This window comes from Epinephelus fuscoguttatus, linkage group LG4 (assembly GCF_011397635.1).
Source record: "Epinephelus fuscoguttatus linkage group LG4, E.fuscoguttatus.final_Chr_v1".
NCBI classification, from domain to species: Eukaryota; Metazoa; Chordata; class Actinopteri; order Perciformes; family Serranidae; genus Epinephelus; species Epinephelus fuscoguttatus.
The window spans coordinates 34,791,747-34,818,941 of record NC_064755.1 but is presented as its reverse complement, the minus strand read 5'-3'; the positions used below and the strand labels follow the sequence as shown (position 1 = coordinate 34,818,941).

The 27,195-nt window shown below is 40.8% G+C and overlaps 1 protein-coding gene across 1 annotated transcript in view; it reads left to right on the top strand.

Moving 5' to 3' along the window:
* ptpn9a (protein tyrosine phosphatase non-receptor type 9a) overlaps positions 1-24,666 on the top strand; it is a 34,741-nt gene extending 10,075 nt beyond the window's left edge. Inside the window, exons 3-14 of the mRNA XM_049573563.1 lie at positions 1,993-2,136; positions 8,293-8,382; positions 12,510-12,634; positions 14,201-14,306; positions 15,077-15,187; positions 15,610-15,926; positions 17,701-17,788; positions 18,145-18,214; positions 18,841-18,919; positions 19,860-20,010; positions 20,508-20,715; positions 21,061-24,666. Coding sequence (XP_049429520.1) covers positions 1,993-2,136; positions 8,293-8,382; positions 12,510-12,634; positions 14,201-14,306; positions 15,077-15,187; positions 15,610-15,926; positions 17,701-17,788; positions 18,145-18,214; positions 18,841-18,919; positions 19,860-20,010; positions 20,508-20,715; positions 21,061-21,251 — 1,680 coding nt within the window. The 3' untranslated portion in view covers positions 21,252-24,666. The remainder of the gene's footprint in view (positions 1-1,992; positions 2,137-8,292; positions 8,383-12,509; positions 12,635-14,200; positions 14,307-15,076; positions 15,188-15,609; positions 15,927-17,700; positions 17,789-18,144; positions 18,215-18,840; positions 18,920-19,859; positions 20,011-20,507; positions 20,716-21,060) is intronic.
* Positions 24,667-27,195: the final 2,529 nt, after the last annotated feature.

The following is a 27,195-nucleotide window of genomic DNA, read 5'->3' as shown; positions in this document are numbered from 1 at the left end:
AATTTTCCGCCTCGTAGGGTAGACATATTGGCGGAACCCTTTTAGTTTAAACAGACTGAGGCGGCCCTCTGCAACGGGAGGGGCTGTTGAAGACTTGTGGGAGGAGCTGTTGATGATGCCGCCTGTGCGAGCCACTGGTGGTGGATAAACAAGAAACAGCTAATAGCAGGAATTAGCGAGCAGCTAGTAGCAAGAGGCAAACAGAAACCCGACAGACACTGTAAAGATGAGCAACCTGGGAGACAAGGAATTGCGCGCCCTCCTTGCCCTCGCAAACGAAGAGGCTATTAACCGTCAGATGACGGGAACGGTAAAGAACGGGCCAACTTACAAGAGAAATGCCAAAGGACTGACCAGCCGTTGTTTCCCTCCCACGTCACTGGTTACGTCACACACTGAGCTACACGTTTTGTTACTTGCTCACGCCCCCCATTGCCCTGAAAAAGGCACATTCTCTATAAGCAAAAGTAGGTAGGCGCCATTTTGCTGCACTCCCCGATTTTGTTTTTATACTGCCAATGCTGAAAGAAGACTGATTGGACTTTCCTGCAAATTTGCACAATTCCTATCTAAAAAGGGCTACGGTTAGCAACTAGCTGGAGAACATAGAGGGACATTAAGTGGCTGAAGAGCCAGATTTGGTGAGTTGGTGGAGACCAAAACGGAGCGAAAAGAAGAGTCAGTGTTGGACTTGAATTCACCAGTTTGTGCCTATGTTGTTCCTTGACACTGTAATTAAGCAAATGTTTGCTAACATTGATATTTTATCAACCTTAAGGTGATACATCAGTTATGTTTCCTCAACGGGCTAAAACAAATCTGTCACTGCAGGTTTTATATACATTACACTTGATTTTGTGAATAGCTGATGCAAGATTGAAAAAACTTTGAAAGAATATAATTTACTTTACTCTCAGTAAGACTTAATGTGGAACCAAATACTTAAGAACAAACACTCAGTTGTCTCACTAAGTTTTTTTAAATGTAATATGTGGGTCTGATTAGTGCCACGTAATCACCAGTAATCCATCATAATGTCTGTCGTCATTTTTAGCTCTTTTCCACTCCGCTCCTCTGGGGTTCTTTTCTGTGGCTGCAGCCAGATTTCACAAGAAACTAATTAGCATCTGCATCCTGAAACATGTTAGATGCACATGTGTAAGTTTTACCATCACAGAGTTTGATGGCCAATTAATCATGTTTTCCCTGCTGAAGGGGGAGAGAGAACCAGATTTGGGTTTGGGTGACAAATCAAACCTGAAAGCATCATAAGTTCATTGCCATTAGTTTCATTCTTTCACCAAACATCCTTTTGTTATCAATGAAGAACTGTTTTATTAGCTTTATCTCAGCACTCGACTACGACATGTGACTGGCTTTGCTGCCAAGTGCTATTAAAAGTCCGACAGTGTTGCCCTGTTATTATTGCAGCTTCATGACATAAACACCAGTTCAGCAGGATTCCAGCTTCTCCTCTCATGCTTTTACATTCACTTTATAAAAACTAAGTGAACATTGTAAGCTGGTTGTTTTCTTTAACTTAACAAAATATCCTGTTTATCTACAGGCTACATGCATCACTCCTCAGTTTTACTTGTTCTTTTTAGCTCAACTATGCACTGTATTTTTTTTTTATTTTTCTTTCCCTTCACAGCTTTTACAAAGTGCCAAAACTTGCCCCAAGATAGCTGCGGGTAACACACGAGATGAAACGAGGAATAACTTGTGTAAAACCAATGGTTTTGGTCGGCTACACAAATTACAGTTCACACATTGAATTTTGTACCTCCCTGTGTATATACATTCTGTAAACACACCCGCAGTGTGAAACACTACCATGGATGTCTTACAATTGCGTCAAATATTCTGTGAGGCTGTAGATAGCACTTCCTGTGAGGATGTATCAAATTTAAAGCCCAGTTTCACTTCCTCTCGTTTGACCCTTCGATTGTGGGAGAACAAAGTTTGTGACCACATCTGTGTCTGTTTCAGGCTACCAGGCAGTTTCTGGAGGAAATCAACAAATGGACCAGTCAGCATGGAGTGTCACCGTTGTCCAGGGAATTGGCCGTCAAGTTCCTCATGGCTCGCAAGTTTGACGTCCTCCGAGCCATCGAGCTATTCCACAGCTACAGGGTAAGAAAAGAGAGGGGAATCATTTAGATTAAAAATAACTTGCAGCTGCTCATTTAAACAAAACAGTTCAGCAGTTGTGACGTAGATCTCTCTGGGGCAGCCATATTAAAAGTCCTCATCCCTTAAACAGTGATTATGTACAGCTGAAAGTCCATCTAAACACAATCCATCAAACAGGAAATTCCCCAAAGTTTGTGCTGGATTTTGCTCCTAGTATGTAATGTTTGAAGTCATCGTATTAATTGACTAACCAAGTGGGCAGCTCACACAGATGTTCACACTACTATCACTTCATTAACACATATGAACGGCTCATCAGGTCACAATTTAGTTGTGCTACTTATGGTAACACCGACTTTTAGGCTAGCTACAAGAACGTTTTCTTTGTGAATTTTCCAGTTTTTATGCCTCTGAAATTTGCAAATTACAATAGTAGTCTTAGTTGGTCATGTATAAACATTTTAACCCCTATTACATTTAATAAAATGTGCCAAACTACGTAAGGCATCAGTGTGAAATGAAGAAATTTGCTTTGATACAAAGTGAGAAAAGATCCTGTTTAAGATCGAGATATCTGATCAAAGAATAAATAAACAAGCTTATCATTTCACGGCAGCTTGAAACACTGGAGATTTTTCAGTACCAGATGTTGCCAACACAATTTGGTTGTACTCATCAAGTATTTAAGATGACGTGTGTATGATTTAGGGAGATTTGGTGGCATCTAGAGGTGAGTTACAGATTGCAACCAGCTAAAACTTCACCCGGTTAGATTTCCTTCAATGTTCATTGTTCAAGTTTTTATTATGAGCTGAATTATCCACAGGGGTCTCTTCCTCTCCAAAACAAGCAGACCAGGCAACTAGAACAGCTAAAAACAGTATTTCATCAAACAAATCAGTGCATCGTCTACACTGTTCAGCATTTCGAAAATTGAAGGCTCACAAAAACAGTGCATCATGGAGATCTCCGTGAATAAAGACATACTCCATATGTTGATAAAAACGGTTAATTCAGAGCTAATGAGAACCCAGCAATTCTTATTTTCAGGTCATTATACACTAAAGAAAACATACTTACTACTTAATACTTATTTTTATTAGGTAGAGCGGGTCGTCCACCAATCAGAAGATCAGCGGTTCCATCCCCAGCGCCTCCGGTCTGCATGTCGAAGTATTCTTGAGCAAAATACTGAACCCCAAATTGCTCCCGATGATGCTTCCATTGGTGTGTGAGTGTGTTAGAAACTGAGTAGCAGGTGGCACCTTGTATGGTAGCCTCAACCGCCAGTGTGTGAATGGTTGAATGTGACTCGTAGGGTAAAAGTGCTTTGAGTCGTTAGATAACTAGAAAGGCACTATACAAGTGCAGTCCATTTACCATGTGCCATTCTGCAAATATATCCCCCTAATTCTGCACACTGGACCTTTTAAGTTCCCCTGTCATACTAAAGTTATGAATGTTATACACTGTGCAAACGTGCAAACATTTTCCTTTCTGGGCCTCAAATAATATCACAGTATTGTAGGGTATTTTTCCAATATCAATATTCTTGATGATATGAAAAAATACTGATTCATTATAAATGTAATAGTTTTTCTTAAGATATTTGGTAAAAACTGAAAAATAGCTCTCATTTCTGTAGTTTGTAAACAATAACGATAACTCTGAGTGAAATTCAGATTTTGTATAAAGTATAAATAGTGCGAAAAACAAACAAATTTAAAGTAAATATCTAAACAGATGCCAAATACAAAAAATATACCCTTGTATCTATATACTATAGGGAAGAAAAAATTAAATTCAGGCACTCGTGCGTGGCACAGGAACAAATGCATTTGAATTAAGTTAAAAAGCTGTTATTCAAAAAACATGGCTGCTTACATTAAAGCACCGACAAGTTTTGATCCAGAGGTCTTTATGAGGGTGCTAAAGGGTGGATGGGAGTCATTTATTCTTCCCATCTGTCTTCAAGAGCACCTGCATTTTTTTCTTGAGTCTCATATGATAAAGACAGTCCTAGAGCACACCAATACCTCGTTCTCCAAAGTAGGATTTTTTTTTATTTTTTTTTAATCTTATTCAAAATGATACCCCTATTATCGTGAACAGTATGATATGGCACACCCCTGTTTCTCAGCTCAGCTCAAGGTCATGAAGGGAGCCCTCTGTGACAGTGACGTTAATGACATAACCTTTCAACAGGTTCCACCAAAGTTACCAAACACCCAAAGCTGCTTGCTTTAACATCATTGGCCAGTTAGAAAAGCTACAACATAGCCAGCGGAGTCAAATGTCATTATATGGAGATAATAGTTTTAGATGAGATGCTGACTCATCTCAAACTGTGTGTTTATTGGAACTCAGGTTATTTTGGTAAAAATATTTTCCACCTTACTGTGGAACCTTTAATTTAAGAATCTTTCTATCTCGTCAGTCTGAACACTTTTTCTGTTTCAACGTTATCATAAGAATATACACCCACATTGGAACAATCTTATCTCATTATACTGATCATCAGCCATTATTTCCACAGAATCAGTCCTTTTACAGTTTATTAACCTCTATTCGGATGATTATGACACGACGCAGGGTCTGAAACGAGTCACGTTTGAGACATAACTGCAGTTTATCACCTTTGTCATTACTTCAGATGGAAAGAAATAACTGATGACATGTTTTAAAGGACAGTGAATAAAATCAGAACAAGATGCAGAAGTATTAAAAAGGCCCAGAGGTAGAAAGGTGGAGGTAGTGCTTCTTCACCACACCCACAGCGCAGCGCAGTAACACAAGGCCCTTTTTTCATTGAACAAATGTCTTCAGAAGCCCAAGCCAAGGGAGAGATCACCTAAACAGATGCACCAAAAACCTGGAGCCAAACACACACACACACACACACATACACACACGCTGAATTATACACTGGGGGGATATTTCAAGACGCAGCATGCAGGCTTACTCAGCTTTCCAGAGAGCTTTGAGCTTATCACGAAATAAGTGTTGGGTTGTCGTCAGAAAAGCTTATTTAGTTGGTACAGCTGAGGTTATGAGTTATGAGGTTAGATTAAATGAGGACCATAAAGTTTTACAGGGAAGGGTGTGTTGCATGCAAACAGTATTAAACACAGTGACAGCATGTGTCTAATGTATGTGTGATAAGTAAGACAAAAAGTTGGAATTCTAGTGCTTGTTTTTTGGGATATTTTGTGCTTTCTGTGAAGTGTAAGAGGTGAACAACAGCTCTCTATTGACCAAAGTTTCTACTTTGTTTGCTCTTAACCAGGAAGAACAGTAAACTGAAAGTGGACCAAGTTTAAAACAGGCACTACCTATAGCTGCCAGCTGTGTATCTATAAGTATCAGCTATAGGCGACATTAAGAGGCCGCCTGACTGTGTGCCACAGCGCAGCAGAGAAAATGTGTCTCTTCACTACATATCACTGAAATAGCAGTTGGTGACCTTGGTGATATTATTACCATCAAACCGGAAAATGATGATCAAGATGAAACCTCCAGGGCAGCGCCGGCGGATCAGACTGCAGGTCTCATTTACTTTATGACCTGAAAATAACATCTAGATAATAACATAATCAAGGCCTTCTCCTCCGAGCCACGTAATAACTACCAGGGAGTCGAGGATAATGTCTTATTTTTTCCCCTAAATGGTCTATACTGCTGTAAATTTCATCCCGGCCAAATCTGAACATGCAAAATGGGGTTTATCTGCTCAAATCTGCTCTGGTTTATCCACCGCAGCAAACGGAAAGTTCACAGACGTCTCTCACAGACTCTAATTACCTGAATAGCTCCAAGACGTGGCAGGATTTTTACCACCTACCTTTTAGTAACGACGCTTCAATCACCAAGGTGGGTTTTTTATTTCTGCAACGAATAGTTGGCCCGCATGAACACGACTCATTTGTGAATGCCTCGACTGTGACTTTGAGAGGGATTAGTCTCCCCCCTGCCACGCCACAGTTCATTTAACTCGGTTTAATGCTGCGTCAGCGCCAGGACAGAGGCTGGGGACAAGTAATTTGTCAGAACAAACTAAGAGGGAAAGTTTCCAGTGAAGTGTTTGTTTGGTCGAGGGGGGATGTACAAACAGGCCGGGCTGGCATTCAGACTAATGTGGCTGGTTGTGTGAGTCGGACCTGGCATAAAAAAACAGTGTTTTTTGTATTTCACCATGTATTGAAACTGCTGCACGAGTTGTTTTAATGAATCAAAGCACTCAGATTAAGTGGAACATTTCCAAGAAAGTAACTTGTCGTTTGAGTGAAGTTTCAGTGATGCAGTAACTTGTCGTCAGCGTCAGGTTGACAGGTAGAGATTCCAGAGAGACAGTCCAGCACATAAACCACCACCTGTGAGTCATTTAGCTGCAACCAGCAACCCTTGAGCTCACTCTGATGGTCCGGTGGTCGGTTTGTTGTTTGCGCGGCCACAGTCAGTTGGCAAAAAGGGGCAATGTGTTGATGCATGCATGCACTTGGTCGCAGCAATTGCGAATTCTTGCTTGTTACACTTTAGTTTTTGTACAGGTGAAACAAGCAACGTATAACATGTTGATTAATGTACTTTAGAGGGGCTGGTCGGTAGATTTCCTTGGTTCTAGGTCCCATTTTTAACTTGTCTACTTGTCAAACATTTGCTTTTGTTTCAGTGTCATCAATCATTCTCTAGACATGTCAGGTACACATCTTACAGTCAGATCTTCCTGAAGAGCTTACATTACTCAGAATATGGCTGCCCTCCAGCATAATATATCCATTATGTTTTTTAAACTGCTGATATCTTCACATGGTAGTCTTTCATTCATATTTGTCTCCAATTACCAATAACACATGATTAATTTAAAAAAAAAAAAAAAAGAAAAAACAAGTTTAAAAACATGGAATAAGACAGCCACAGTTTCCATCATGTCCTCTCTATCAAATAAAAAAGCCTTCATGAAAATCAAACTCTCTATTAAAGAGACAGTTCACCCCAAAACAAAAAAAAAATACAAATTGTTCCCCTTACCTGTAGTGCTATTCATCAGTCTAGATTATTTTGGTGTGAGTTGCTGAGTGTTGGCGATATCAGCTGTAGAGATGTCTGCCTTCTCTCCAATTTAATGGAGCTAGATGGCACTCAGCTTGTGGTGCTGCAAGTGCCAATACATTTGAAAAACTCAACAGCAATGTCTCTTTCCAGAAATCATGACCTGGTTACTCAAGATAATCAAGAGACCTTGTTGTGAGCAGTTTCATGTAGGAACTATTTTCTGTCTTCCACACTGCATCCACCAACCACATCCCTGTGCAGAAGGAAGCGCGTACTAGCTCCTGTAGCACCACTGAGCTAGCTAGCTAACATCACAGCTCAGCCCAGGAGGACACCATTAATGTTTACATCTCGTACTGACAAGAGCACGAGCCTCTTGTCCTTGAGTATATGCACTCTGTTGTGGTGATGCAATCAGCAGGTGTAGTTCACTAGAAAGAGTCATGAATTCTGGAAAGAGACATTGCTGTTGAGTTTTTCAAATGTGGGGTTTTTTTTGTTTTGTTTTGGTTTTTTTGGCGTTTTGAGCACCACAAACCGAGTGCCATCTAGTTCCATTATATTGGAGAGAAGGCAGACATCTCTACAGCTGATATTGACAACACTTGGCTACTCACACTAAAACAATCTAGACCGATAAACAGCACTACAGGTAAGAGGAGAAATATGTATATTTTATTTTGAGGTGAGTCAGTCCTTTAAAATTAGTGTTAGTGAAACTATGGGGAAATTATTTTGAGTTTTATGACTTCTCCTTCAGGTAGATCATCCTTTATTTATTACTAGTTATTGCTGAGGTTTATTTGTATGCTCCGTCATCATAGTTCAGGGCCCGCATTATTTAAAAGCCAGAAACGGTAAATACAACGGTAAATGGTAATGACACCTCCCATGCTCGGCTCTCAGAATGAGTTCAAGAAACTCCCACACACCCTCCTCGGGGGGTGGAAAAAGGAATGGAAACTTTGCCGAGAGGGATCCTCCTGGCAGGAAAGTCAGGCGGGTACTTCTCCATTGTTCACAAAGAGCTGTTCACCTCAAAGTGACGGCCTGTTATAGTTCCTCCGCAGCCTGACTTCACCTGCTGTGATCTGTTTTCTTCAGGAAACACGTCTGAAAGAAGGAATCGTCAGACTTCAGCCTCAGGAAGAACCTCTGCGCTCGGAGCTGCTCAGTGGAAAATTCACTGTGTTGGTAAGAGTCATTTAAATCTCCTCTAGAGTTGGCATTTTCTTAGATGGAAAAATCCAGCGTGATGTCATATAGAGATCAATTAAAGGATAAGGCAGGAGATATTCTGTAAATTCTTTATTATAAACAAGTCAAATGAAAAGACCAAAACCAGCCCTGAATCAATCCTACTTACAAGTGCTGTCTGTGTATTCAAAGTTTATTCTTCTGTCCCATAGTCCTCCATTTCACACAGGAACACACTTTTGAGAACGGGTTAGTCTGCATTAGTAAGATGCCCAGTATACATAATGCCGGACCCTCAATGAGGTCTGTTTTCAGTATAACGATAGTACATTTCACACCGTTTCACAATCGTGAAACATATGGACCAATGAGCTCTTTTCTTTGCATCTCCAACAGCTATCATCCTCCCTAAGTCCCAGCCTTGACATTTTCTATTATCATTATTCTTAAAAAAAAATGGGGAGATAATAACAATAATGACACTAATTCCTAAAACAAATACAAATACACTTAAAATGCTCACTAATAGCTTGCAACAAAAAACAGTTGGCTTTTAAAAGAGAATACTGTTGTAGTAGGTCATAGTTAATGTGGAAGAGAATTCCAGAGAGTAGGAGCATAGTGACTAAAAGCACCGTGAGCTGATTGAGAGTTGATTTTAGGTGCAATGAGTCGACCCTTATTTGATGATCTCAGGGATTGTGAGCAAGACGCCGTGTGTCGCAAACTGTGGTTAAAAACCCCAACTGAGTTGCACATTCTGAATGTGCAGTATACATGACCAAAGAATGCCTCCAAATCATGAAACATATTGGCATTTCCCTCATGTCTTAATCAGGAAAAAGCCTATTTCAGAATAGCTAAATGGAAATATGCTGTTTACGTGAGCCGTATTAAACTTGGAAAATTAGTGTGCATGTAAACCTAGTCGCTGTCTTGGTGTCATGTATGCTTACTAGAGCAACTGGTGCAGTCACAGGCTCCAGAATTTTCCGTAGTTATCGCCTCAAGGTCCACACAGCTTCATCTATTCAGTGTTATACTTGTGTTTGGTCATGTCGTCCAGTTCGTTTGCTGTCTCTGTCAAGTAGCTGCCTGTTAGTCAGTCACTCCACAGCAGGAAACAGCACTTCAAAATAAAAGCGCTGTGCCAGAAATTTACTGTACTTCAAAGGAAAGTGTGTTTTTTTACAAAGTTAACATGTTTGCATGTCACTTGTGGTCCATTCAGAATGAGTCCATGACCCACTTATGGACCGTGACCCACCAGTTGGGAACCACTGCACTAAAGCACCAAATGTGTATTAATCCGCAGTTTGAAATAGTCCCCAACAGACGCACCTTAACTCTGTTTTGAGTAATGTTTGCTCAAAGCTATAGCACCCAGCTGTTTTAGGAAATTATATGATTACATATAATAATAAAATTGAAGCTGTGTACTCATGACCTGTTTTTATAGGTTTACATCCTCAGTAGAAAGCAGTGGGCTTGTGTCAAAGGTGGGGGAATCAGAAAGTATCGAGACAGGCAGTGTTGGTTTTGGTGTTTTCTAGTGCTGTACCCAGATATTCGGATATTCGAATATTCGTTTCTATGGGTAGGTATTCGTTATGAAAATTTGGTATTCGAGATTTGTTTTTTAATTTAATTTTTTTTTTTTTTTGGTGCTAAATGTAGTCTTTTTGTTGTTGGTAAATGTAGGTTATCAATAAAAATCAAAACTTTTAAATTCCATTGTTAAAAATGTGAAAATATAGTATCGCCTACCAACTGAGCTTGTGCGCACAGCAGGCTTGAGCGCATCCGTCTGAGGCTGTGGATCAATGCCAATTTAATATGAATTATGGAACCGTTTTTGTCAACGTTTGTTTCCCCTGTTTTGTACAATAAATTATTGTTTAAAGTTTCAACAAGTTTCTTTTGGAGTGCGTAACACAAGTGTGTTTTGAAAATGACCGCGGACTGTCACCTGCTCAACGCATCAGTACCTTCAGATGCCATGACAGTAATAGATTATAGATTAATAGATTATAATAATAATGTCAAAATATCATTTACAGACCGATTTAACAGACGATCACTGCTGCCCGACCCGCAGGTCCATTTGTGGGTCCCGCGGCTTACAGGTTGACCCGCGCATCACTACTCAGCTCAGTCTATAAAGGCTGTACACACAACAGTAAGGCTATAGACATTATATTCTATTCAGGCCGGCAGAACCAGCAGCACATCGGCTCTACAGTGCACGGCACTGCTGATTAACCATTTTATTGCAGCACAGAGGGTCTGCCAGCAACCAGTTACTTGCAGAGGCTTCCTACAACTTGTTTCAACGGTTCCGATTTAATCAGAAGACAAATTAAACAGGATGACTAGCCAATGTGAAAATCAAAAGAAAGCATAGAATAATGTACTGAAGGAGACTGTTGTGCCATCACATTTTTTTATTTTTTTTTTTTTTGTGGTTTGAGAGCAAAGATCCGGTCGCCGCTGTGCAAAACTCTGAAATACAATTAGGGTCCGAAAAAACCCCGGAGGAGTGCTTCGCAAGGAGTCTTTGAAAGGAGCCGAGCCTGGCGTAAAACCGGAAAGAGCAGGCAGCACAGCCACAGCTGTTGCTTATCACATTTTCTTTTGCTATTGTTTAAATAACATTGTTGCTGTGCTTTTGGTCTTCAGTAGAGTTCAGTCAAACTTTATTTATGTTGCACTTTTCATACAAAAAGAATGCAACACATTCACAAAGTGCTTCACAAAATATATAAACCAGTGAAAGGATCTTAAAATAAGAGGCAGGTGTTGTTATTGCATGTAATGTGTGTAATGTCACTCCGACTGGAAATGAAAATTAGGACAGTTTATGAGGTATGGGAGCTCGGACAGAATGATAGAGGATGAAACATGCTTCAGTTCTGTACTGTCTCTGACAAAGCAAACAGAAAAGCTTTTCAACATGTTAAGTTTGTTGAGTTGTCTCACTTTGGATGTTTTTCCTCCTCCCTCTGTGTCACCTTTCAGAAATCTAAGTTCCTCTGGACTTGTCAAGGAAGTAGCTTGGCTTTAGGATCAATAAATCAATAACTCACACCTCAAAGGATCCCAACCTGCTAATGTAATGAGCTCACTTTTCATTCACAAGGTTTTAGGGTTCAAACTCTGAATGCAGGCTTCTATAATGAGGACTTAAGAGGTCCTTTAAGGGTGCAAGTTATTGACCGACTGATGTGCCAAGTGGATTTCCTTTGCCAGATAAATTTAGCCCTTTGTCAGCCAAATCACAACCATAAAAGATGCCCCCACACACACACTCCTGCGTTTCCCTTCTTCCTTCCCCATTGACGTGCCACAGCGGCATTGATGCTGCACATCCTCTTGTCTGACGTCGGAGGTCTCCAGCCTCAGCAGCGAGCTTCATATCCTGCCTGAGGTATTTTTAGCCCCCGTACCCGAGAACACAGGCTTATTTGCTTACAAAGGACGGTTCCGTGGTATCTTAGGTCAGCGGCTTCATTCAAGTGAAGAGTTTCTGGCTCTCCTGACACCAGCAGCCTGAACACCCTTATCAAACCTGAGAACACCCCTCAGGTTTGATATGAGAAATATGTTTCATTTTCCTCTCAGGGTGAAAACAGAGCTGTAAGACCTGCAGCATCATTACTGAAGAATTGTTCCTCCTGTTGAATGGTAGACAGCCCTTTTTGGCAGCCTGCCAGTAACCAGCATATGAACTTAAGTGCCCTCCTGTGGTCATTGTTCATCCTTCATTTTTTGCAGAGCTTCCATTTGGCTGTCTCTTTGTCACACTTAAAACTAACCCCAGTAAACAAGTGGCTAAAAGTACCACATGATTTCTATTTTTAAAAAAACACTTCACAGTCAAGCCGCTGGTAACATTTACTTCCCAGAAATCATAATTAATGCATCTAAGAGAAATTCAATGGTAGTTAATGGAGATGCAGAGAATTAAACCCTTCAGAAGACAAAATAAAAAAACTGTAGTTTCTTGTTCTCAATAGAAACATGGAGCTCAGTGTTAGCTGTCTTGCTTTGTGAATAGTGAAAAGGGGGTAAACGTGTCACACTAGGTTGAATGCTGATATAAGTTGTGGTGTTGTGTATTCCAGAGTGTACGGGATCCTTCGGGGGCCTCCATCGCCTTGTACACAGCCAAACTTCACCACCCAAACAAGACAGGCAACCATGTGGTGCTTCAGGCCCTCTTCTACCTCCTGGATCGGGCCGTGGAAAGGTGAGGACTGGTTTTAGGATGATTCCCTGAATATAAGAGAAGTTTAACAAAAGACCTACTGTTTTTAAATTATGAGCCTGATGTTATCTGTCCAGCTTTAGCTTTGGAATCTGATGCAAGATTTTACTTTAACTAGAAACCATACCAAATATATCACCCAATTAAGCTCCAAGTGGGTCAGTTTCCCTTGAGGGAATCCTGAGTATGTAATATTTAATTTGAATATTTAAAAACAGCTTTTGCTATTGTGACTTCCACTGTATTTGAAATTATGAGTGTTAATTCAACGTTCTGTCTATTTGAGGTGTCAGGGGAGGAAAAACGTGCACGTACCTTCATAAGTTAGCAGTTACTTGACCTGTTTGTTACAAAATCCAAAACATTTACAGAGAAGAAGTCTCGTTATTTTTCCACCTTGACCCTATTTCCTCTTGTTTTATATCTAAGTAACTCATGGGAACAACATTTTGTTAAATTGGTCTCGTATTGAGTGACAGCAGCAGGGATACAGGCTGCAGTGTAACCACTTGGGGCATGTTCGCACCCTAATTTACATCCACTGACTGCCACTGACAGGCTCAATGCTCATGCTCTAAGTGTCTGACAGCATTATGGAAAGGATCCATGCAGAGAACAGACCTTTTGTTAAAGGGTAAGATCCTTTTTGTTTGACCAGAAACGGACCCAAAATCACCATCACTAAACTCACTAGACTCCTTTTAAATAAACAATAATTTCAGCGTGTATAGAGAAAGAATATTGTCACACCTAACAGAGGGAATTAAGGGTTTATTTCGGCCAAACCAGAGTTGATGATTGTTGGAACAGTGAAAAGACAAACTAAGATGTACCGAAACTTTCGTCCATCATTAAAATTTTCAGAACAGGTTCGATTTCCTGTGTTTTTCACATCCGTCAGAGCCTTTAGAGATGTTTGACCAAGAATCAGTGAATAAAATATGGCAGCGGGACACAGCGGCGACAAGACAGAGGAATAGGGTGCACAGAATCATTTCATAACTCTGATAGCTCACGTTCAACAGGTCAGATAGTAATATTCAGGTGGATGATAATAATGAGGAAGAGGATGTGGACCACATAGAATGGGTAACTCCAGTGGAGAGAGGCAAAGGAGGAAATGTGTCTTTTAATTTTGTCACGTATTATGAATGTTCACACCAAATTGAACAATACAACACATCAGAATCAGTGTGCAAGGTTTCTGTGCCTTTACTGTTTATTTGAATGGCGTCTGCTGGGTTTGAGATAGCGATTTCAGGTCTGTTTCTGGTTTAACTAAGGACTTTACCCTTTAACAAAAAGGTCTGTCTCTGTAGGGATCTTTCCACAGGTTTTCAGACACTTCCAGTTACAATCTGAGTCTGTCAGTGGACATAAATTGATGGTGCAAATACGCTCCAAATGATTACATTGCAGCCTGTTTCAAAGCTCCTCTCAGCAGCAAAAAATGTTTTCCTTATCAGTAACTTAGATACAGAAACACAGGAAAACAGGGTCCATGTTGGAAAATACAGAGCTTACCTTTGAAATTCTGTTTGCCCGCAGCTTTGAGACCCAGAGGAATGGCTTGGTGTTCATCTACGACATGGCGGGCTCCAACTACACAAACTTTGAGCTGGACCTGAGCAAGAAGATCCTCAACCTGCTCAAGGTTAATTTTACAGTGCTGCATTTTACACAGACACATACATGTGTTAATACATGTACAGAAAAAGCCAAAGAAAATGAGATACATAAACCTGACAAACGGTGTAATATTGTAGTGTAATATTCACAAGAACAGATGCAGATTTACTGTAAACACTCCCACATATATTGGAAGAAAATGTGTTGAATTTTCTGCTGTTGTTGAAAGTGATTCACTCCTTTCCAGGGCCAGGTTAATACATAACTGTTGAGTTATGTCCTTCTTCCTGTGAAGAAGCATAATGATTAAAACGAGGTTGGCATCATTACAGGATTTAGTGCTCGTCCAAAGGGCAAGATGAATGGCTCAGCGACTGAGATGACAAGCATAAGAATTATTTAATCCATGCACCTTGGCTGTGTAATACTCAGATGAAGGCATACTTGCAGGTACCTGCCAAAATAAGCACCACTCTGTGTGATTTGTACTTTTAGGATCTTGTAGTATGTCATATGGAGTCAATCGCACAGACACTTATGCAGCCACATCAGCATCAGCGGCATGTATTTGTGTCCACATATTGACCTAAACATTGACTGTAGTCGTAGAGCTGTGCTCAGTTAGTGTAAACAGCAGTGCCACAATATAATGTGAATGATAAATGAAAGAGGGTGAGCTTCTGTGAGTGTGCTGTCCAAGTCCAAGTATTACGAGGATAAGATGAGCACATGACTATCATGACTTTTCAAAGAAGAATGAAATCCCATTGAAGTCGTGCTGTCTTTCTCCACCAGGGGGCGTTCCCTGCCAGGCTGAAGAAGGTGTTGATTGTTGGGGCTCCTGTTTGGTTTCGAGTGCCCTACAACCTGCTCAGCCTGCTTCTCAAGGAGAAACTTAGGGAGAGGGTAAATAAAAGTTTTCTGATACTTCCTCCATGTTCATGATGCTTCTTTTAAGAGGATTGGGAAAATTCTGTTTAGTTTATGTAGAGTGGTATTGAGCAGGCACTTCAGTGTCATTGATTGTTGCAGGTGATCATTTGATTAGGGGCTTCTCTCTAACCACTAATTCTCCCTGCTGCCTCATATATCACCGGATGTTAATGCTTGTATCGCAGGAGTCGATCACCCTGCCACATCACTGTCCCTGAAGAATTTCATTAGTATGGATTTTACAGTCACCTGATGCTCTACTGTAAATTGTGTTTCAGTTTTATTCCTGCAATCAAAAATAAATAAACAAAAAAAAAAAGTAGTTTCAGCCCTCCGTTAAAGGATACCAGAGGTGTTTAAATGCTTATGATGTGAATTTTCTCTCCTGACTCCAGGTCCAGATGGTGAAAATGGCCGAACTCCGCCAGCACCTCCCCAGAGACTGTCTCCCCCAGCACCTCGGCGGCCTGCTGCCTCTGGAGTCATACAGCTGGAACCAGCAGCTGCTGGCGGGCCAGAACGGCCAGGTGGACCCAGTGGACGAACTGGTGGGCATCCCCGTAGAGGACTCTTCCATCCACGTCCCCGGACCCGAGTCCATGCGTCCACAGGAGCTGCTGGTACACCTTGGCAGGCTTCAGCGCTCAGGCATCCATCAAGAGTATGAGGAGGTCCGCAAAGAACCGCCGCCCGGAACCTTCCACTGTGCACAGTGAGTTTACTGCAGCATAGTATACTGTGTATATACACATAAATATCTGCTTTAGGGTTAACATTTGAAGCATCTTTACATTGCAAACATGGGATCATTACAACAACAAAACAAGGGATTAATTCACAATGTTCAAACTTACTATTTTCTCTAAAAGAAATCAATTAGTTTGCTTTTTCCCCGGACACATTTTTACGCAAGGAACAATTTCATTTACACTCTAAAACGATTGTCCTACATAGGCTACTTGTTTTTATTGTACAAAATGTTATTTTGTTCTAAGTTCACAACACTAGCAGAAGCCGACAAACTGATACTCAGTATTTTAAAGTGAAAGAGTAAATTGATGGAACCGGTGGACTCTAGTGTTGTCTTCGTTGTGTTGATATGAAGAGGCTCAGACCGTGAATATCTTTGGAGGAGATCTCCATTTATTCCTGACATCTCTGACAGCAAGAGGTAAAAACAAAACCCTCGGTCAATTACGACCATATAACTCGAGACCACAAATACACAAATTACACAAATTAAGTGACACAGGAATATATTAGCATATAATACAATGCGTTTAATCTGAAAAATAAACTTACGTGAGCGGAATCTGACAGAGAAGGGAAGGGGGCTTTGCTGTACCATAAGTATAAATTAACCATTTCTTGGGTGATCTGTGTCTACACAATGACAAATTAATGAAAAATTAAGGTAGAATGAATGTTAAATTTTAAATTAACTTACTTCCAGGATTGGATCTAAGGAATTTATAGTAATTTGGCCTTTTTAACAGTAAAAGTAACTGTAATGTGGTGAAACATTAGTACTGCTATCGGTAGATTAGTGGTTAAATCATCACATTTAAACTGGTTGAATTATACGAAATCTGAGTGATATTTTGCAACCATAACTTTATGTAACCCATTATTTATTTCATTTATAGTGGTTTCTACTGAAGAGTGAAGACACCATCTTAGTTGGTTTTGCTTTTCATGTGCTTATTGTTATAACATAATTACAATTTTTTGATGGCCCCCAAACATTTTGAAAATGCCCCCATTTTTTAGACCGTGGGGGCCAAAATTGCCCCCAAAATATTTTGTTAATTTCATACCCTGATTATAAGTATCCAACAACATTATGGAAAAAACTCTACAGAGTCTGCAGCCTTGCTTTTGGACCCACTCCTGAGAAGGTCCATCTGCGGTGCAGCTTGGTGTGGCACAGCGTGTCTAGACTGACAATGGAAACACAAATCGGTGCGGCATAGCGTTACTCAGCGTGGCCAAGAGTGACAATGGAAAAAGGGTATAACTCTTGAACATTTCCATCATTGTTTTCCTGCAACAAGTCACCTCTTGCGAGATTTTAGAACGGGACTTTGGCTTGAATGAGACTTGGTTATGCACAAAAACAAACAGACCAGCGAAAGGTCTGGACAAACACTTAATCTCTTTTTAGGGCCCTTTCCGTAATGTTGTCAGACACTTATAACAACGATCTGAGCCTGTCAGTGGCAAAAACAAGCTTTTAGTGGACCTCCATTCATGATGCCAAGTGCCTCGAGTGATCACACTGCAGTCTGTTTGACCGCTGCAGTTGCAGCAGTCTCTCTCAATACTGGACCAGTTTCAAAAATTGTTGTCTGCATGAGTCAATTAGACCCAAAAACGTGAATCAAACAGCGCAGAATGAAAAATACTGAGGTTTCCCTTTCAGCATTGGTGGAATCTGGCTGCCACATTAAGCGTCACTCATAATCTATGGTATTATTTGCCTTCAGATCAGCCTACAATCAGGAGAGGAATCGCTATGGAGACGTGCTGTGCCTTGATCAAACAAGAGTTCGTTTGAAAGCCAGGCGGAACGAGGTTAGTGCTTTTTAATAATCTGCATATTACAGTTGTCATTCATATGAAAAGAAAAAGACTGCCAGTTCCATTCATCATCATCCTCCGCTGCCAAGTAATGTGCCAAGCTTCAGCGTTTTGAACGACTGCCATGCTGCCAGTATTCAGATGTACAAGCTGATATTTGTCCAGAGAGTGTAACCAGAGTATTTTCATTCTGCTGTGTTTACTCCGCTAAAATAACTGAATACACTGTCAGCCCCGTGTAGACGACTCAACTGTACTATCTCATTCAGCTTAGCACAGTCCACCTTTTAGTGTTTCCCTTCCCTTAACTGACGTGATGTCTTTATAACAAAGCTTTGATGTTCCCACAGAGATCAGACTACATCAATGCCAGCTTCATGGACGGCTACAAACAGAGGAATGCATATATTGGTACTCAAGGTATGACATCTCACACATATTTTTAGTCAGTGTTATCTGGATTATCGTAGAAGTTTAAATCAATGGTTCCCAACTGGTCCAGCCCTGGGGTCTAGAAATCTCCCTAGTCATTAGTCCAAGGTCCACACAGTTCAATATATTCAACGTCATACTTAAGTTTGGCCATGTAGCCGAGCTAGTTTGCTGTCTCTGTCAAGTAGCTGTCTGTTAGTCACTCAGTCTACAGCAGGAAATGGCACTTCAAAAGAAAAGCTCTGTGTTAGAAATTGATTTGTGAAATATAGCAGTGTGGAGCCATTTAGCAGGAGGTTAAAAAGGCAGGATGCTGCAGAATTTTCTCAAAATACAGAGGTACTCTTCCTCACGCTGACAGAATAAGCTGTTGGACCTGCAAGTACTGGATCTGCACACAACAACACACTGAGGTTAATTTTGTGATTAAAGAGTCGTTAGCAGTAAATGAAGAGTTGAGAGCAGACGAGGGGTCTCAAGTTTGTTTTCTTTATTAGTGTCTGGTGCGAGTGGAGCTAATTAGGCTGCTGTTCCATGCAATCAAATGGATGTGCTCCATTACACTGATCGCTGACTGAACTGACGTCATTTTAATGTGCTTTGTACTTCTGTAGGACCGCTGGAAAAGACCTACGGTGATTTCTGGAGAATGGTTTGGGAACAAAATGTGCTTGTTATCGTCATGACAACCAGGTAATTTGAGCTGATTTTTGAAAAATCTAGATTAAAAGATAATACTTGTTTTTGAGTCGTAAAATAATGCCATTTACCTTCTTTTAAGACTAGTCAGGATTAGATCTGTAAATTAAAGGGGACCTAACGTCAAACGGATGTCTTCTAGCAGAAATCTGATCCAAAATCAAGAAAATATTAACATCAGAAAATAAGATTACATATTTCCCTGGTGTTAGCATGTAGCTTCATTTAGCACTGTAGGCTCCATTTAGAGTCATAGTTACTCGTGCTTATTCGTACCACAAGCCGACGTGGCCTACACACGAGACTCAGCGAATGCCCTTCAATCCATCCTGTTGAGTGTCCTCACATGCGACCCACCCCTCAGGTGATCACCCTAGGCACTGCGAGGATACTACCCTGTCACAGGTAGCGGGTCTTGCTGAAGAAACTTCAATGGGAGGAAGGAGGAGTGATGAGGTTGGAGTACCTCCACTCAGTGTGTCTCCCTTCTAGACCCAAGGACAGTCAGGACCATTACCACACGCTTGACATTTGCACGCCAGCGCTCTTGGGTCTGACTAACTAAAAAATCTGGTCTGTTGTATAACCTCCGAACGTAGGGTCTGGAGATCAGGTAGAACACCCTACCCTCCAGGTTGACTCTAGATCCAGAGTCTGGGAACCACGGTTAATTAAGCCATTGATGCTTATCACGCTCATCTAGTGCCTATCCATGCCACAAGCCAATGTGGCCAACACACGAGACTCTGCGAATGTAAACATTTGCAGTAGTGTGCCTGGAGTAGATGACCTTATAAAGAAATCTGGCACGCTATGATGTCATAACACAGTAGAAAAAAATTGTAACACTATGTATAAGACACAAAATATGTAAAAGCATAACAGGTCCCCTTTAAATGTATTTCATCCACTATGTCCTGTCCCTCTCCTGCAGGACAGATGAGGGCAGTCGGAGGAAGTGTGGCCAGTATTGGCCTCTGGATGAAGGGGGGCAGGAGGTCTATGGTCACATGGCAGTGGTTAACCAAAGGGTGGACCACCACACCCACTACAACCACACCACCCTCGAACTGCACAACACTGAGGTACAACCTTTGAGCACTGCAAGGATTAATGTTGCAGAGGAGGAGAACAACAAAAAGCATACTGGTGCATACTGGTGCATACAGGCTCAGTGGAGTCAGATGTATTGGCTGGCTGTAGTGAGATCCATCTTCCCCTCTTTATCCGGGTCAGATAGCAGCAGGATAAGAAATGTAGCCCAGATGCCCTTTTTAAACAAGTTAGATTCAAAGTGTTAATTAGAAAAATTTAAAAGGTGCAGGTAGATGGGGTTTTTTAAACTTTGCTCAAAGCCAAGCTTGTTTCCTGTCTTTACTTCATGGTAAGCTAAGCTTAACACCTGCTGGCTCCAGGTTTTATATATATAGCGACATAGACATGAGTGGTATTGATCTTCTCATCTAACTCTTGGCAAGTAAGCTTGTTTCCCATAATATCGAACTATCCCTTTAATGGTGCCATATTTCAGGAGCGTAACAGACAACAAGCATGTAACTAAAAATATGTTTAATCCATTCAGACATGTGAACAGAGACAAGTGAGTCATTTCCAGTACCTCAGCTGGCCTGACTACGGCGTTCCCACCTCGGCAGTGACTCTCATCGACTTCCTGGGAGCTGTGAAGAGACAACAGAGGAAAATGGTGAAGGCTTTGGGACTTCAGTGGGCAGGCCACCCACAGGGACCCCCTATAGTGGTCCACTGCAGTGCAGGGATTGGGAGGACAGGTGAGATCCTAGAGATTGTATTCTTTTCAAAATATAGCTTGATGTCTGATAATTGACATATCACCAGCTGTGTTTCCACCAAAAACTTTAGGCATAGTACCCTTGGAATCGATACTTAACATGTATGGACAAAATTGTCAGACACCCATTTGTGAAGTTAAATAATGTGCCTTGGGTAATGAGGTTAACACAGAGTGGATAAGATTGTAAACATTTAGACCAAATTTGAACACAAGAAGCCTCAATTTTGCTTTTTTTTTTTTAAACCGTATTAATGATTGTGCTTTGTTATCAATAATTATTTTCTTAATAAGTGTCTCTACTAACGAGCCCTGTTGTTTGTAGGTACCTTCTGTGCCCTGGACATCTGTCTGTCCCAGTTACAGGACGTAGGCTCACTAAATGTTTGCCAGACAGTGCGACGCATGAGAACACAGAGGGCCTTCAGCATTCAAACCCCGGACCAGTACTACTTCTGCTACAATGCCATTTTGGAGCACGCCCAACGGCAGGGCCTGCTCCCAGCCAATCAGTGAGCTTCAGCCCTGACTTCCCAAATTAATCCATGAGCCCTGAGATTTCTGCAGCCAATCTGTTAACCCCGAGCTGTGTTGTGTGACCAATTCGTGAGCCCAGGAAAGTTAACTTCTTCACAGAGGCTGACTTCTGAAAGTAGGCCATCCTTCATTGGCAAGCCAGACCAAGACAAGACAGTGACGAGCAAAGGCCTGAGTGTTTGACATTATGATGTTTCAATGTGATAACATTCTCGCTTCCAACAATGTGACATTTTGTTTACGCCGAACATATCTCAGACAATACATGGCAGTGTGAACAAACTGCTCCTGTGTCGCGCAGTTTTGTGGTCTATGGTCAGACACATTGGGCGGAGTGATCGAGGAAATGTTCATTAACCTTTTGTTTATTTATTCGCTACTTTAAACAGATGGTTTAGGGGACCTTTAAAGGAGCAGTTCACCCCAAATTAAAATCAGTAACCACTCATCCAATGTCAGTTAAAATCCCACCGTTGGATTGCAGAACAGTGAAGATGACCTTTTTAAATGCATTTCAAATTCTCCTTAAATGCTTAAGTTAACATGGCCATTGTGTGCCAAAAAGGCATGTTACTTTTTACCCTAAAGCTGCAGTGGAAGGTTTATTTGCAGCCAAATAACTGTCCTATGAACATAATTACTGTACACAGACAATATCTTGGTCAGGTGCATGGTGTAAAAATTAAACGCAGATGAGATAGACCCACAGCAGCTAACGTTATGCTTTTAATGCACAAATTGTGCTAATTAGACTTTTGAAGGGTAACTGTGATATTTTTCATACTGGATCCTATTTTCCCATGTTTTTGTTTGTAAGTGACTAATGGGAACAGCATTTTTTGAAATTGTCCCGGTACTGAGCGAGAGGGCTGCAGCCATCTGCGGCGAAACAGGCTGCTGGTGTGCAATTCCCCATTAAGGTTACACTGCAGCTCCTTTGCTGAATACTGGACCAATTTTAAAAACTGTTGTTCTCATTAGTCACTTAGACACAAAAACATGAGAAAATAGAGTCAGGGTTGAAGAATATCAAACTTACCTGCTAAAGGGGAATTTATACTTGTGTGTTGGCTCTTTGCAAACCCTACGCCGTAGTCTACGCTGCCTACGTGATCATTTATACTTGTGCCGCTCTGCAGTTACACCTCCAAAACACTAGCTGGTGTCTGGGTTTCTGTGAAGTGCTTTAAAGTTTACTTGATTCAAAACACACCCAAAACACACATTAAACATGGCTTAGTAACAACAATCTCAAACACAAGTACACAAATCGGCTTCATTATAACTCGCAGCATTCACAGACAAACACTTGTCTTTATCTGGACACATTTTCCCCACAAAAACAACATGCTAATGTTTTTAGCAGCACAAGTCTATGGCATTTTACATTGTATACATTAGCTTAGCAGCTAGCAGACTTTTCCTCTGTTCATATAAAACCAGGGACAACAGCAACATTTACCAAAGGTAAAGTTAAAAATTCTGCTCCATTACAGCACACAAGGTTCACTGACAAAACAACTGTCTTATACTAAACACGTTTTCCAAACAAATACAACATGCTAACGTTATTAGCACAAGCCTATGGCATTTTACATTGTATAAATTAGCCTAGTGACTAGGGGAGATTTCCTCTGCTCATATGAAGCCAGGATAAATCACATACAAGACTTAAGATGCTATTTTTGTGGAGGCTTTACAGTTTATTGTTTCTTATCTGTGAAATTAAAGTAAATAAAAGCTTTGTTTCCACTGAGGGAAATGGTTTCAGCTTACAGAAATAGACAGGAGTTCTGTGTCGCTGCAACGTGTAGTTACATTTCTGGGGAGGTGCACGTCAGGCTACGGCTTAGGCTCTGTACAAGAAATAAGTTACTGACCCGATTTTCATTTTGGGGTGAAATGATCCTTTAGCTAAGCACACCATTTTTAATTCCAAACGATCTCCACTGTTATGGAACAATATAAGGTTTTAGTCAGGTCATAGTTTTTTCACCTCCTGTGTCCAGGAAATATTGTGTAGTGCATTTTTAGCACATGGTATTTGTCACGTAGATGGTACGAGCTAGTCTCAGGAGCGTCATACTGAACACAAGGAGGTGAAACTGCCCATCTTGTTATCAAAAACAATTTAGTTAGAAAGTCTTTTGCCAAGAGGATGTTGTATTCCTCTGAGGTTTCATGATGCATTCTCCTTTGCCTTACTGAAAAACCCTGAACCGCTGTGAAGAGGAGTAAAGCACCTCCGTAATGGCCGATACATCCCCTCTGTGATCATTAAATTGCTCCATGTGAATTCCTCTTTAGTTCTTTTTTTTGTTTCTGTTTTTCCATTGACAGCCTGACCTTCCATCTCACCTAAATATTGAGATTTCCTGACTTGCAGCACAGACAATGAGCAGTGTTTTCGGCCGCCTTCGCTCACTAGCAGTGCCATCATGCTTCGGTGATTGTGGGAATGTATCGCTTAACGCCCCCACATATGCACACGCACACATTTAGAGCAGTCTGCAGTGACTATGCCATCGAAGCGTACATATGTGTACATCTGTGGAAGTCATCGGTTAAGACCTCATGAGTAGTGCAATACTTCTTTTTTTATTTTCTTTTACACAAATCATGTCTTAGCACTTTTAAATAACGATTTTCAATGTGCTCTGAGATTAGTCATTGTAGAGATAGGATGCGACAACACCTAATACTTAATTCTGTAGGTCTACATGTGATGCTGGGATAATTGTTAAATTTAGTGATGCTAAAAACACATTGTGACAATTTGATCTCACTGTAAACATCTGCGTAGAGCTTTATTGGGACGAATCAAGAGGATTTTACAGGGACGCCAGAAATGAATGATAGACTAGCTGAATAAGCGTGCACAAACCTGTGCCTACACCCTTTAGAGTCCGTCTTGGGCGACTGAGAGTCTGAAGTGTATTTTTCATTCGTATTGTGTTACTTTTAAGTTCTACAGACTGTGGTTGTAATCCGTGCTTTCATCTGGTCCCAGTATCTTGCCATTATTATAGAGTACATGTACAAAACCTGAGTGTCTGTGTGTCATACGTTGCATTATGTTGTTGCTGGGTGAAAAAAAAACGTGTTCTTTGCTACAGAATTCATATTGAATTTGCTTGTAGTGAAGCATTTTTTAAGTCTGCCATCCTCATGCACTCTGATTTTAGAATTATTTTTTTCCTTTCAATGACAGACGCAAAATGTGCCCTGTTTTATTTTTCTATTATTGTATTCAACAACTGTTTTCATACGATTACCCAGGATATACAGTTATCTACATTAATTTTATATTTGTTCTATTATAACCTGTTACTTTATCATTCGTATGACTATTGAATCAAGCTATACTGTATTAAATACAAACTATGTCAACAAATACATCTGTTATGGTGGGTGTTCTTTGGCTTACAACACTGATTTATTGAGTGCGTGTGATGTTTGCTGAGTTCTAATCAAGAGTTTGTTGATTATGTTAAGTGTCTCATATACTACCATACATTTATTAAAACTCCTCTAAAACCAGAGTGTATAAAAAAGAATAATAAAACGTGAAGAAAGGATGCACTGATATAGGTAAAGATAAGTAGTTAAAGTGATAACAGACTTTTCAACTTTTCCCCCGTAGCGTTTCCATGTGGTGTTACTGTTGGCACCGCTGTCGCAAAGACAACAGGATCACTTTCCATTTTCCACAGTCAAGCAGCTACCACAGTTTCCGCAGGTACTTGGGTTGTTCCACCATCTGCCATTTCTGCCACTAAGGATAGTAACTTAACAGAACTTACACTGATACTCTTTGGTACATGGAGTTAGCTGCCGATAGCTATTTGGGAAAACAAAAGCACTATCCTCTTCCTGTTTTGGTTGCACAATGCTTTATACACTTTCTTAGCAGTGTAAATTGAGTCTTCATTTTCCCAGGGGTTTGTACCCATTGGCAGACAGAATTGAGCCTTTGCTAAGTCCTGCCCTCGGACGCAGACTGGCCAATCATAACGTAGCATTGGGCCGGCTCACACCAGGGTCTGACAACAACACAGCTGTGCTCCATTGACTCTAATACAATTGTTTCAGATTTCCTTCATTTTCAGGCTGGTTTTGTGGATTTGGAGCTAAATGTTGTGCCTGGGGCACGTCATGTATTAATGATACTCGTTACCTGGAGAGGTTGGAAAAAGATATGTTTCTTCCCTGTTCCAAAACCAAAATCAAACCCTGAAAAGTGTAGTTTCAGCTAGCTAGCTAGCTACTGAAGATATAGCCTACTGAATGTTGCCTACAGTGAAAAAAAGACCGACCCTGCTGTACAGGAACCAGTGAAGGCGATGCATCACTTAAAGCTGCTGATAAACACCTACAGGTCGCACAAAACACCTTCATTAAGTTTGTAAAGAGCTGATGGAAACACAGCGATGACTCGAAACATCCCAACTCGTTTTATTGTTTGTAGGTCTCTCACAACGGTCCCCAATGGTCTGCAGCTTGGCAGGTCTCTTGCCTTCATGTCATGCCATCCACCAGCCACCATCCCCTCCACCTGAAAACTGACAATGCCAACATTTTCCTCTGATCAACTGGGTTTTACTTTACTGTTTTGGTTCACTCTCACCACTCTTAACTTCATTTACAGCTGCAACAGGCAACTTTTTCGGCAGAAAGGCTCTAAAAGCTGCATATTTCTCTCAAGAGTTGGTGGAGACCAAAACAGAGCAAAAAGGAGTGAATATTGGACTTCTATTTGTCACACATCTAAAATCATGACTCCAAATGAAATATCTTGTGTCAATGGACAACTGTTGGCTAACACCTTCACCTTAACTTTATGAAGTGATAATGTTGAGTTTAAATCTTGCTCCGCTGCTCCCAAACAGCCAAACAAATCAATGAGTGCAGGCTTAAATAATTAGATCAGTGGCGATTGTCATTTCAGGCTCTGCATAGTTGAGACAGTGGATTTCAAACTGTCGACACATCCTACACTGAATCTAACCTATAAACCAAATGCATCTCACATTACAAGGCTTGGTAATGATTCCCAGTCATCTCAGCCGACAGATGAAGGTCCAAACATCTCTTTTCTCTTGAAATACAGAGCCAGTGGTTTCAGTATCACTCCTACACTGCTGCACACACTCAAGAAATACGGTGAACTTAGCTCGACTGTGGGGTTTGCCAACACAATAAAGTGACCAGTGTAAGCAGGAGCATTGAGAAGGGAATACCCACAACACGATGTGTACTCCCAATATGTTGAAACACTGCATCAGAGAAGCATGCTGGGAGCTGAGTTCAGCAGCATGTGGGTTTGTCTTTCTCAACAATGCTAATTTTTGGGTGTGGTAGGATGTCCCCAGGGCAAATTATTACTCTCTGTATGTTGCAGCATAAAGCTCATTGAGAGGGAGATTCAGTGTGTGCATGTGTTCATCTCATTTTACACTGAAGCTTTTTGTCAACACTGTTTTCTGTCCTTAGCAACATTTTAGTATGAATTTCTTAAACTTTAATGATGACGTCTTAATGGAGCGCCTTTAAAAGATCACTGTGATCCGGTATTACACGTCACTGCTTCACAGGCCCTCAATCCTACACCTGATTATATGGTCATATGGACTAAAACAGAACAATTCATTTGAGATCCGAGACCTCTAATCATCCTCTTCACCACATCAAACAAAGATGGTGACACCAAGAAAACAAACCTTGAATCAAGATCTCTGTTTTTTGTTGCTACTGTTCAGCATTTTACTGCATCAACTGAGGACTGAGTGCACAGAGAAAGTTTGGACATCTATCAAACTGAACATTTAACACGAGTTAATGTAATAGTTTTTAACTGAAAGTGTCATGAATTCTTCATCTTGAGAATTTCGACAGAAATATAAGAAGTTAAACAGCATTTCTT